The sequence below is a fragment of the Aspergillus brunneoviolaceus genome (assembly GCF_003184695.1).
Source record: "Aspergillus brunneoviolaceus CBS 621.78 unplaced genomic scaffold BO95scaffold_20, whole genome shotgun sequence".
In the NCBI taxonomy this organism is placed as follows: domain Eukaryota; kingdom Fungi; phylum Ascomycota; class Eurotiomycetes; order Eurotiales; family Aspergillaceae; genus Aspergillus; species Aspergillus brunneoviolaceus.
Window position 1 is genome coordinate 361101 of NW_020290750.1, and position 12674 is coordinate 373774.

The 12674-nt window shown below is 53.3% G+C and overlaps 3 protein-coding genes across 3 annotated transcripts; 1 reads left to right on the forward strand and 2 right to left on the reverse strand.

Annotated features, from left to right (window-relative positions):
• BO95DRAFT_81571 (ATP-binding cassette glutathione S-conjugate transporter YCF1) lies at window positions 1-5381 on the reverse strand. Its single transcript, XM_025592241.1, has 9 exons — window positions 4954-5381; window positions 2075-4888; window positions 1917-2020; window positions 1798-1843; window positions 962-1746; window positions 754-908; window positions 628-696; window positions 455-546; window positions 1-379 (listed from the first exon to the last, which is right to left on the reverse strand). The coding sequence occupies exons 1-9, from the start codon at window positions 5248-5250 to the stop codon at window positions 116-118; spliced, it is 4626 nt and encodes a 1541-aa protein (XP_025444136.1). The 5' UTR covers window positions 5251-5381; the 3' UTR covers window positions 1-115.
• A 2188-nt stretch (window positions 5382-7569) lies between these two features.
• On the forward strand, window positions 7570-9580 carry BO95DRAFT_358802 (putative C2H2 finger and ankyrin domain protein; the record flags this gene model as incomplete). The annotated part of the gene is made up of 2 exons (XM_025582421.1): window positions 7570-7618; window positions 7698-9580. 2 exons carry the CDS (start codon window positions 7570-7572, stop codon window positions 9578-9580), a joined length of 1932 nt encoding a protein of 643 aa, XP_025444137.1.
• Window positions 9581-9813: 233 nt separating this feature from the next.
• BO95DRAFT_327620 (class I SAM-dependent methyltransferase) lies at window positions 9814-10758 on the reverse strand (the record flags this gene model as incomplete). The annotated part of the gene is made up of 1 exon (XM_025581875.1): window positions 9814-10758. A coding segment is annotated over one exon (945 nt), but the record flags the coding sequence as incomplete, so codon positions are not given.
• Between the last annotated feature and the right edge of the window lie 1916 nt (window positions 10759-12674).

The window sequence follows — 12674 nt, forward strand, 5'->3', positions numbered from 1 at the left end:
GCAAGACCCCAGGCGGTGACTCATTCCTTTGCCGCGTCAAGGTATGCGAGAGAATCGGGAGGGTGTAATCATCCTTGTCTGCCCACCAATGTGGCATGTGAGCAGAAAAAAGCGCCTAGGATTTCTGCAGTGCTGCGACGCCCTCACTGCTGTCAAGTAGACCAGCCTCCTTGACCAGGTCATAGAAGCGGCCTTCCTGCTTGATCAGCGCCGCAGGCGTGTCGAATTCGACCACACGACCCTTGTCCAGGACCACAATTCGATCGGAATCGATGATCGTATTGATCCGATGCGCAATTGTGATGATCGTGCGGTCCTGGAAGATGCTGCTGCGTAGCGTACGCTGCAGCAATGCATCCGTTTCCACATCCACCGCCGCCTGGTAATGACAACTGTAAGCATCCGAAAAGAGAAAGAAGATGACGAAATTGCGGCCAATGGAAGAAATACTTACAGTTGCTTCGTCGAGCACCAAAATATTACTAGGCGTCAGGAGTGCTCGGGCAAGCGAAACCAGCTGGCGCTGGCCTTGACTAAGATTGGATCCTATAGCAAATGAGTTAATCCGGGCTCTCCGAACATGTAGGGTAATGCCCGAGCAAGGCAAGGCAGAAGAAAAGAACTTACCTCCTTCCTGAACTTGGGCATCTAACTGCCCATCCATCTGTGCGACGTGATCTTTGAGGCGGGCATGTTCTACCGTGCATTCCAGTCAGTCATCATCATCCTCGTATGCAATGTAGCCTAACTTACCAAGCACACTCCAGAGTTCGGTGTCGTCATGCACGTGTCGAGGGTCCAAATTGTCCCGAACAGTACCCTCGAACATGGCTGGGTCCTGCGGAATGATAGCGAGGCGGCCCCGCAAATCGAACAGACCAATCGTCGATACATTCAGTCCATCGATGCTATTGACAACGTTAGCAACTGCAAAAGAAAAGTCTTGGGCAGCAGTCCTTACCTGATGTTGCCGCTGTCAGGTTCGATGATGCGGAAAAGTGCAAGCGTCAGCGAGCTCTTGCCTGCACCTGTGCGGCCAACGACTCCAATTTTCTCGTGGGGCTTGATATCGAGTGAGATGTCCTTGAGAACAAGATCAAGCCCAGGGCGGTAGCGTGTGCTATAGTTGTTGAACGTCACCGCACCTTGCGCCGGCCAGCCAATAGCGGGCCGGTGCTTGAAAATCACCTCAGGCGCTTCACTGGGCAGGTTTGCGTACTCCAGGACACGCTCGACCGACACGATATTGGTCTCGACTTCAACTGTCTGTCGCACGATCCAGTTCAACGACTGGGTGATCTGGAGAGCGTAGGACATAGCCAAACCGACCATTCCAGCAGACAATTTACTACCGGTCGACACAGAGACGATCGAAAGCGAAGCAGCTGTCAAGATGATCACAGAGCCAATAAACTCAAGGCGGACAGCTAACCATCTGTTCGCACTGATGGAGGGGAAGTAGGCACGAATGTTTGCGTCCATGCGCCACTCATTTTCCAGTGTGAATCTGTCCTCTTGCTTGTACGCACGAATGGTAGAAATGCCACCCAATGATTCTTGGAAATGTGCGAAGATTGGGCTTCGAGTCACGCTGTCCAGACGCTTGAGCTCGCGGGAGGTGCGCAAATAGTACTTTTGGTAGCTGAAGTAGACCCAACCCAGGGGGAAAACAACCAAGAGGAAGGCAGGGGTGGAGGAGGCGATGACCACCATGGTGAACAATGCCTTGGCAGAGTTGCCGAACAGCTATGGCCTAGGTAAGCACCAGTCGCGAAGATGAGGAATTGAGGCACCTACCATGTTGAACGTCCGCGCGAGTACCTCATCGATACGATACACATCACTGAGAAACAATTTGGTCAGGTTTACGTCTATGACGCCAAATCTAACACACATGATGATGAGTGCTGACTCACCTGGAGAATCTGTTGAGGATACGACCGGAGGGTGTGGTTTCGAAGAAACTCATGGGAGAACGGAAGATGGCAAATGCCATGCGCTCGTGGAGTTTACGAGAGGCCTGAGACTTGTTAGCGGGTGAAAACCTGTTGTGTTGCTCGAGAGAAATACATACCTCAATCGAACAGAAAATCCACAGAATGAGGTTCTGGAGAATGACCAAAAGAGACGAGCCGAGACCGAAGGCCAAGTAGATACCGATATACTTGCCGTTCGGAAGGTTTGGTTGCTGTTCGCTGAGCTCAGACCAATGCTTAAGCCAATAACTTCCGGCAACCTGGGCGGTTTGAGCTCCCAGGAGAGCCAAAAGATAGAAGCCAACAGCAATGATGTTGCTGTTCTTGGCGTATTCGCCGTAAACGCTCCATTTGACTTTGCCCTGCTGCGATGTCTCCTGGGTCTGCTTGCTTTTGAGGACATTCTCCTCATCCCCTAGCTTGCGTCTGGGTCCCTTCCAGGTAGCAGTACTGGCACGGCGGAGAGTGACTGTGCTCTTTCTCCGTTCAGCATTAGCTCTGATGGGGGCGATAGAGCCGATTTCCCGCTCAGCATCTTCCGGATCAGAAATGTCCGAGTCTTCGTTCTCGATCACAGTGGTGGATTCAGAGCTCTCGCTAGCGGGATCACGACCCTCGCTACCGGAACCCTCGTCATCCGAGTCGTTCATGGTGGTCCGGATCAAGTTGGCAACTTCACCCTTCATAGCCAAAAGTTGCTCGTAGGTTCCCTTCTCCACCAGGGTCTTGTTGCGAAGTAGCCCGATGAAGTCCGCTTCCTTTAGGACGGGAATGGCGTTCGTCGCGAGGATTCTTGTCTTGCTGCCGAGGATACCGTTGCGACCCAGAACCTGGTTGATGAGATGGCGGCCCACATGCTGGTCGACCGCAGACAGAACATCATCGAGAAGGTAAATATCCGCACGAGCATACACAGCGCGTGCAAGGGTCAGGCGGGCTTTTTGACCACCGGAGAGAGAAATTCCTCTTTCTCCAACCTCGGTCTGATCACCGTCGGGCAAGTTCTTGAAGTCGTCCGTCAAAGCACAGGCTGCCACCGTAAGCTCGTAGAATTGAGGGTCCCACCGATGCCCGAAGACAATGTTCTCGCGGACGCTAGCATTCATGACCCAGGCCTGTTGCGCGACGTAGGCGATACGGCCTCGCACAACCACCTCGCCTTCCGTCCGCCACAAGTCGCCCAGAAGCGCTTGAAGGAGAGAGGATTTTCCAGCACCAACGCGGCCAACGATACAGCTCAGCTCCCCCTTGCGAGCACTGAAGTTGATGTTCTCGATGACATGCGTGCCTTCGTACCTGTTCCAGGTGAAAGAGGCATCCTGAATCCGCACAGATTCATCTCCGACGTGGGCAACGGTCTCCTCGCGGGTGACAGCATCGGTCTGCAGCTCCTCTGCAGTGAAGTAGTCCGTAAGACGCTTGACGGCCACAGAGGCTTCGATCAAAGCCGTAATAACCATTGGCAAGATTGACAGAGGGAACGTAAGGAGGTTGAAGAGGGTCAGTGCTGGGAAGACAACGTCGGTAGTCAAGGGTTTCTCCGATGTCAAGGCATACACAGTGAAACAGGAGCACGAGACGAGGAAAGGAGTGGACTGCCAGGTGAAGTTGGCGATCGACTGAGTCGCTCCAATTTTACGAAGCGTGTTCAGCTCCAGATCGTTACGGATGTGACTAAGCTTATTCATGAATGCTGTGTTCCAAGCATAGAGCTTGATGCTCTTGATGTTGTTCAGAATCTCGGTCATGAGTCTGGACCGAGAATCCTTGTTCTTCATCTGAATAAGCTGGAGCTTCTTCATCATTCTTGCGATCACTCCGTTCAGAGGAATCATCAAGATCATCACACCGATACCTGCAAACATGCTGACACCAACAAGCTGATAGAGCGACAGCATGCACAGAGTGATCTGGAAGGGTGCAGACCAAAGCTGCACACCGAACTGGGTCAGATCAGATAGACGCTGCTGATCAACAGCCATGTGATTGACGATGTCACCCGTGGTCTTGGAGGAGCGGCCCTCGCTTGACAGCTTCAGAGACTTGGCATAGATCATGGCAGTCAGAGCAGATTTGACGCGCATGCCAGTGTCGAATGCTCTTTGGAAATATTGGTGCAGGCACATGGTTTGCGAAACCGATACCAGGAACATGGCAAGCGCAATGGCGACACCTCTGATGATAGGCTCCGGCTCGGGAGTCCCATACGAGTTGATAAACTTAATCAGAAGACGCAGAAGCTGGGGCTGGACGAAAGCCAGAGAGTCACTGCCGCACTTGATGATCGCACCACGAATGAAAGGGCCACCAAAGGCTCTGAACAGAGCAAGAGATAGGGAGGGCTTGCTTTTCTGCAACTCTTCATCCCATTCTTCCTGCAGAGCGCCCCCAGTGACACCGGTGGTGTCCCGACGACGAAGATTCCACAGATCATCCTGGGTGAGGAAATTGTTGTACCCGAACTTCATCATTGGGGTCATCCAACTGAAGGTAAGAACTGAGAAGATATCAGCGTATTCGTAGGGGCATTCATCCTCGTCTCCGAGCGCATCGTAATCACTCTGTTTCTTCGGAACCAAATACTCGAGAGCAAATTCCAACAGCGCCAGGCCCAAGCTGACATTGAAGCAGACGAAGTATGGAAGCCGATCCTCGTACAATTTCCGTGCGATGAGCGACCGGAGTTTGATCCCATAGCCGATGGAGAAGAAAAGCCAGTAGAAGAGCACGACGCCATTGGGCTGTCTGCTGCGCCAGTGTTCATGGTATTGCACTGCGAAAATTACTCCGAGAGAGACAAGGACAAGGACGGAGCTCCAGAACCGATAGTCGTCAAACCAGGTTTGCGGGTAGGATTCGATTTGTATGGCTGCCTGAAGAGCAGTGGTGAAGATCAAGGCGGACAGGACGGTCTAATAATGCGGAAATGGTTAGACTGCGATGAGATCATCAAGACCGGACGAGGGGACTTTCGCACCAATTTCGCATAGAAATGCCAGTTCTTAGAAACCGGCTGAGGCACTCTCTTCTTGAACAAGAGCCAAAGGGCTCCTGCACCTGCGATGATGCCCCATACCGCAACCAAGGAGACTCCAAAGTCGAGAAAACAGGGGGTCAGGTCGAATCTGAATTGACTGAGAGGACCCCAGCCTTCCGGATCGTGGCAAAATGGCTGCGGTTTCGAGGAGAGGAATGCTGAGTTCGGGGTGGACGACAGCAGAGACCCCCGGCTGGAATCCCCGAGGATGGACTGGGAACCACCGCCTTCCAACATTTTCCCCGGCTGAAGGTTACCGAATCCCAGCTCCTAGATCGCTCGCCCTTTCGGATCTGCAAAGGAAAAAGAGGGAACGATGAACAAACCCCAGGGTACCGTCTGAGGGGAAAGGCCTGGAGGGAAAGAGATCGTGGGAAGAAGAGAAATGAAAGTTCGAGAGAGGGACGATAACGAGAGGGAAAGGAAAGGCTGATTTGTTAGTGAGATGCACGCTGCTTACTAAATGTGACGGTCAAAGCTTCTGCGCGATACGGAGACGTTACCGGAGCCCGGCCGTAAACCGAGCTGCATGTACTGTACGCCCGGCAAGTTTAGTTTCTGTGATAGGGAAGTGTTCAGATTGATGAGTCACAAGTCTTGACAATTGATAAAAAAGGGCATGCAATTGGAAAGTCGGGCAGAGTTGCATCCCTGCGCCTTGATCTTGGAGAAGGAACGAGGAAGAAGAAGAAGAAGAAGAAGAAGAGGAAATAGTTAGTAGAAGTCGAAATGACATAATCCGATCTGCTCGTGGTAATCGGTCTTGGCATCGCCGACTGGGTCTCCGACTACTCCGGACCATCAGTCTGTCTTCAGAATACACCTTTTGTCTTGCGGGCCTCGATACTTCAAGGGTCGCTATGGCTATGGTATGTGCATTAAATGAATGAGATCTGAATTGCTCACAGCAGACATGCATGGTTACCATCATTCACATTAGATTTCTGCCTACGGAGAGCTACTGAGAGATGATACTTCCCGCCCTCGAAAAATTTGCGACATGACGTCCACGTGCTTGACCTAGACTATAGTATGAGCTATGTACTGTACTACATCGTTGCACCTCACGCTGTGTACAGTACCACGAGTCAACAGGCAATGACATGTGGGGTTTCTGGTATACCTTGGTCTTTTTCTCGTGTTCACAAGGCGTAAGCGCGCGATAGTGGGTGAACTGAGGGCAGGGCAGCCGATATCATCCAATAATATCTACTTGTTTTAGTCAAGCAACTTATGGATAATGAAGCTAGGAATTCTTAAGTCTAGGTCGAGCAGTGTTCTATCTGGATATAGCACAGCTAGAACGTTACAGTAAGTGTCATTTTGTACTTACAATACGCACGAAGATCAATAGTATCACTTCTCCACTTCTCCAAAGGGACATAGGGACATACTATCTACTGCTTCATCACACTCAATCTTATTCATATTCATAATGTCCTTGATGGCATCAACTGACCGCTCGAGAAAAGTGAACTTATAGTTTCAGGTAGTTTCCTCCGAGCAAAGTTTCGGGGCTTATCTCCGGGCGGGTCGACCTCTAGGCTGGCTAGCGGGTCCCTTCCCCCTCGACAATCCAATCACACCCCGAAGATTCCGGAGCATGCCATCGTGGATTCGGATTGCGAGCCTCATCGTGCAGCATTAGTGAGAGTTGCAGGGGCGAGAATGAGATCTTCAAAATCTTGTGCCTGACCAGAGTTGGAAGTCCGAGTCGTGAGCGATGCTTGGACTTCACGCCAGCAGGGGTCCTTCTCTGTCAAGCCACTGCTCATCAAATACGGAAGCTCGGCAGCCAAGCTGAGGCAAACCGGTCGGATTACATCATGATATTGGTGTTCGGGCCCGACGATCTAGGCCTTATCTCCGGAGTACGCTTTTCCGAGCGCATACTGTCGGAGGCTGTTACTCTCTCGTACTTACGTCCTGGGTAGCGATTTGCTTCTGAGCAGAGCAAAACCAATAAAGCGGTCCGAACTGCCCAACTGGGGTCCTAGTAAGTAAATCTGCTGCTCGCTGCCTGTTTTGTACGGGTAGCATCAAGCCTATTTTTTTATGATGTACTGTGATACACAGCTTGAACTTTCCAGACGATTACCAGAGCAGCTGGGATCTGTCGCGATGGAGATGCCCCGTTTCTCTTCGAGATCGTTCTAGGCTATGGCTTAGACAAATTAAATCGTTAAAGCAAAATCAAGACAGCGATCACTGGCATTCGACGGGTCATACTCAGTCATATCACAGGAAGTCGTGACAATTTAGAGCTGTATGAGCAGCCTTCGGCTCTCTTATAGATGGAGGATGCTCTGCCTCGAATCTAGAGTTCAGCAGTAAAGTATACCATGGAACATAGTTGCAGCTGGAATAAGTAGCCACTGGCTGCTGCGGTCTGCCCACCGCTCACATATGAATCAAACCATGCAAACTAGTCCTCGTGGGTGAAGGCGGTGAGAAGCCGGACGGCGGGGTCCATTCCGCAGCGTCATTCCGTCATTCCTTATGAATCATTCTAAAAAAAACCATCTACAGCAAATTCGATTTCTCAGTGGGTTGACGATGGTTGCAGAATCTACGGTGGAAGACCTCTTGAAAAGGCCTCTATACGGTGTGTAGATTACTCCCCCTTGTACTCTTTATAACCCATATCGTTCGTTTTCGCAACGCGCTTGCTGACACACATGAAGTTTATGATCTACCGCAGGAGCTTCTCTCCACCTTAACTACGAAAGGCGGCGACCAAGCGCTCTCAATCCAGAATGGTGACGATGTGACACCTGAAGAGTCGAAAGAAGAGGTACTGGAACATGCGATCGCCACATCGAACAGCTGTCCACTCTGCAAGGTCACGTACCTCAATGTGCAGGAGCAACGCGATCATGTGCGATCGGACCATCACAAATACAACCTGAAAGTGCAGCTCAGGGGCGGTCCCACTTTGGACGAGGTGCAATTTTCGAAGGCGATCGGGGAGCTTGACGAGTCGATATCCGGGTCCGAGTCTTCGGAAGGGGAAAACGAGGAAGAGGAGACCCAGCTTACGGCCCTGCTGAAGAGACAGGCCAAGATATCTCAGGAAGCTCAGGAGGAAGAAGATTCGCCTTCAAACAAAAAGACCGCGGGTCGACCGCCGCTGTTCTGGCTTTCAAGCTCCGCACTGCCGTCGAACGTCTCGCTCGGTGTCTACAGGGCTTTGTTCTCGGATGTTGAGCAGGATGAGCCCCAGCACCTCGTCGCCTCCCTGCAGAAAAAGCAACTCGTGCCCATCAGTGCACCCAGAAATGCTGCAGATGAGCAAGCGAAGCCACCTCCTCCCAGTCCTCATATCTTCATGTGCATGATTGGTGGTGGCCACTTCGCCGCAATGATTGTGGCACTGGCCCCCGAGATTCACCGGAGACAAGGTGGCATTGAGGATCGCCAGGCTCGGGTGATTGCCCACAAAACCTTCCATAGGTATACAACGAGAAGGAAGCAAGGTGGCTCGCAGTCTGCGAATGATGCGGCCAAGGGGGCCGCGCATTCAGCGGGTTCGAGTTTGAGACGATACAACGAAGCGGCGCTTGAGAAGGAAATTCGAGAATTGCTGTCTGAGTGGAAGCAATTGATTGACGAGGCGGAGCTGCTGTTCGTTCGGGCCACCGGGAGCACAAACAGGAGAATTCTGTTCGAGAAGTACGACGGCCAGATGTTGAGACAGAATGACCCAAGGCTTAGAGGGTTCCCGTTCAGCACACGCCGGGCCACCCAAGCCGAGCTTATGCGGTGCTTTAAGGAGCTTACGCGGGTCAAAGTGAGCCAGGTAGACGAAGCCGCCCTTGCAGCTGCGGCGGCCAAAGCAAAGGAGGTGGCATCAAAGCCGTCAACACCACGGCCGCAGCAGCAGAAGCCCAAGATCTCGAAAGAGGAAGAGGAAGCCATACTCCACACAACACAGATTCAAGCGCTGATCCGGCGTTCCAAGATCCCCGCTCTGATGGCATACCTTTCGAAGAATTCCATCCCTTCATCCTTCAGGTTCCGTCCCTCGGATTCCCAGCAAAACTTCCGCTGTCCAACGTCACTCCACTTGGCTGCCAACCTCAACTCCTCGGCCATGGTTCTAGCGCTCTTGACCAAGGCCGATGCGGACCCGACGACAGTCAACTCCGAAGGAAGAACACCCTTTGAACTCGCAGGCGACCGTGCCACCCGCGACGCTTTCCGCATCGCTCGCCATGAGCTGGGCGAGTCGAAGTGGGACTGGACCGCCGCGAAGGTTCCGGCACCCATCTCCAAGGACGATGCGAGCAGCCGGCTGGAGCAGGAGCGGAAAAGCGCCGAGGAGGAGGAAGCTACCCGACGCAAGGCCGCGATGGCGCGCCTGCAGAAAGAGGACGCCGCCCGCGCAGCCGAACAAGCCTCCAGAAAGCCGGTTGGCCGTACCCTGGGGGCTATCGAGAAAACGGCGCAGGAGAAGAGGGAGGAAGAGATGCGCGGGATGACGTCGGAGATGCGAATGCGACTGGAACGAGAGCGGCGCGCGCGAGCGGCTGAAGAGCGCTTCCGACGCATGCAGGGCGGCAATTAAACCGAACCGTGAAGTGGAATCTTGTGACTTGACTTACTGTAGCGTTGCGAAGAGAGCATATGATACCTTGGTATGAATATAACGAATGATTATGCTTGTCCACAAGCATCTTCTCTGCCTTACGAGTGCAGTACTGTACACTATCGAAACCCTGCAAACAACCAAACCCACCCTCTCCCAACCCCATCCCAACCAACCCACCACCACCACCACCACCATGATAACCATCACCACCTCTTCGCCAAAAAAACCAAAACAACCGGCCACGAAAACGCCCTCTTCACCCCCGTCCCCATCACCCCCTCCAACACCCTCCAAGCCTTCGTATCCTCGACCCCCTCGACCCCCTCAACCGGCACCAACGCCCCCACAAACCGCCTCAACTCCCGCACATCCCAATCCCTGCGCCACAGCCCACGATCCTCTACCTCCACCACCTTTTCCAGGCCCCACCGCACCCGACTCGCGGGACTCTCAACCACAAACCCGCCTGCCCAGCCCGAAAAGAACCCCAACCGCGCCCACCCTCGATTCCACTCATATCTCTCGACCGCGCGCCACTCGCCCGCCGGAAAAGCAAGACAATCCAACCAGCTCGCCACGGCATCGGCCTCGCGCTTGAAGCCTGCGCGCTGCGCCGCGGGGCCGCGCTGGATGACCGCGCGGTACAGCCGGTCCACGATCCCGTCCAGCAGTGGCTGGCACTCGGCGGCGAGGGCGGGGTCGGAGAAGTGCGGGAGGCCGTAGAAGGAGATGGCGAGGGTTCCGGCGCCGTGGGGTTTGAGGACGGGGTGGATGCTCCGTAGAGCGGCGGCGGGGGAGGGGAGGAGCGGGAACATGAGGGCGCTGCTGATCAGGTCGGCGGAGGCTGGGGGGAAGTGCGTGGCGAGGTGTTCGGCGCGAGTGAGGGTGTATGTGAATTGGCTGGGGGAATTGGAATTGGAGCTGTGCAGGTTTCTGGCGTAGGTGAGGTGGCGGGGGTCGATGTCGCTGACGTTGACGTGGGGGAATTTGTGGGAGAGGGCGAGTGCGACGTGGCCGGGGCCGGCGCCGATATCGTGGGCTACGGCGAAGGTTGGTGCTGTGGAGGAGGGTGAGGCTGATGCATGGTAGTTGTAGATCTGGTTGTAGAAGGAGGCGGGGTAGGTGGGACGCGTGAGGAGGTATTCGTTCCAGTAGGCGGTTGCGTCGATGTTTGGGGAGACTTCCCAACTGCGGTGGTGCGAGGTTGCAGTGAGGGTTCTTCGGGGCGGATTTTGGAGGTTGGAAGCACTGGTTGGGGTGAGCTGGTGCTGGGAGTTGATTCCGCGGACAAATAGCTGTGATCTATCCGGGATACGGCGCATTGTTGGGTATATGGTGTGTATGGGTAGATTGGTGTTTGTCTTTCTGCTTTCCAATGCAGAACTGAATCAACAATTGAGACTGTAGACTCATAGCCACTTTTTATAGCAACAGACGAGGGTATGAGAGTTTGCTACGCGAACCATGGATGATGCAGCTTCATTGCGGGATTATGCCAAGCTGTCAAGCCACCTGTAGATAGATCCATGCACTCGCCTATTTAACGGCGGTCAAATTGCACGTGTGAACCATCGGCTCGGAACGAATGACACCAGCCCTGTCTACGTTGAGTGTTGTCATGTTCGAATTGACTCTTACCTGGACCGGTAGGACGCCGACTGGGTTGAGAGACACAAAAGTCGATTACTTCATAACTAGCATTAGGGCAAGGACACCTGACCTGGTCCGTAGGATAGGACTCCGATAAGCTTTGAGCAATGAAGCTAGTTCAAGCTATTTAGGTGGGTATCAACTACAGCAATGGTAAAGTAGGGACCCCATTCAGTAACTTAGCCTCTGTGGCTTCGCCCGTTGTTTTTATCATGTAGTTCCTACTCATCCTTCATCTTCGCCTCCTCTTCCTCCTCCTCCTCGACGATTACAGGCAACGATGCAACAAAAGACGTGCGCGACGAGTCCGCATCAAGCTCCCCGTGATGAACACGATCGAGGCAGAAAGGCCATCGGAAACGGAGCGACAGGGGCAAGATCCACCGCCGCATCCTCTTCGATGCCAGTCGACTCATTCCCCGAAGTGGGCAAAGGCACATGTGTTTTTGTCTTTCAGGGAGACATGTAAAACGCAGGACAGAATCCAGCGCGTAAAAGCACGCAAAAGGGCTCTGTGGATAGAACAAACACAAACGTTTGGTTAGCCTCGACGGACAGCCCCAGAATCTCCCCAAGGTTGCCTTCGGCAGGGATGAGATAGTAACTGACCTCCTTTGACGTAGCGGAATTCCTCAACCCCTATGCGCTCCCTGTGTGCCTCAGGTGTGATCAGTTGGGGCTGTTCCTGTGTTTGTATGAAAGGGGTGGGGCACGAACATCTCACGTCGGTGGCTTTCAGCAATATCGTCCCATCCGCGCTTGGTGAGGTTTATGATGGCGTGCGCACAGTAGAGAAAGACTAGCAGGACGATGTTGGCCACTATAAGTATGCTTAGGAGGGAGCCACAGGTACTCGCCGCTACAACGACGGCGACTTCCTCGGCGAGCTTGCATCTGACATGACTTGGGGGATCGGGGCCATCTTTCTTGCGGCTGGGGAGTAGAGGGAGAGGGTATGAGAGAGATATAGTTATGGATTCTGGTGGGATGTGATACTGGTTTGAAAAGTGCGTGTGGTCTGGTAGGTGTGGAAATATAGGAGAAGAGAAGATAAAGGAGGAGGGGGGAATATCTTGCGGCTGGTACACCATCTGCTGCTTACTCCCAAAAAGAAGGCGAAGCTGTGGATAATTGAGTCCAACTGTCAAGATCACATCATCGCTTCGACAACCATGACTCCGCATGTCATCTTTTCTACCAGAGTATATCGAAACCGCGGAGAGGGTGCCGTTTCTGCACAGCCTGAACTTACTACTCCACCACATCGATCCTCTCTTACGCCCACATATCTCTGTTGGGCCGAGCATTTTGATGCAGTACTCGAATATGGTACATGACTAGGGTGTATCCAGACCATTCGCGGTATCCAAGCCGAGGGCTGAAAGCCCTGACTGGAGTCCGACCCGGCACCATGCAAAGG

Coding starts and splice junctions, on each gene's coding strand:
- BO95DRAFT_81571 (XM_025592241.1), bottom strand. CDS start 5,250: ATGTTGGAAGGCGGTGGTTCCCAGTCCATCCTCGGGGATTCCAGCCGG. Junction 4,889..4,953: donor GGCATTTCTATGCGAAATTG/GTGCGAAAGTCC, acceptor CCGCATTATTAG/ACCGTCCTGTCCGCCTTGAT. Junction 380..454: donor TGGTGCTCGACGAAGCAACT/GTAAGTATTTCT, acceptor TGTCATTACCAG/GCGGCGGTGGATGTGGAAAC.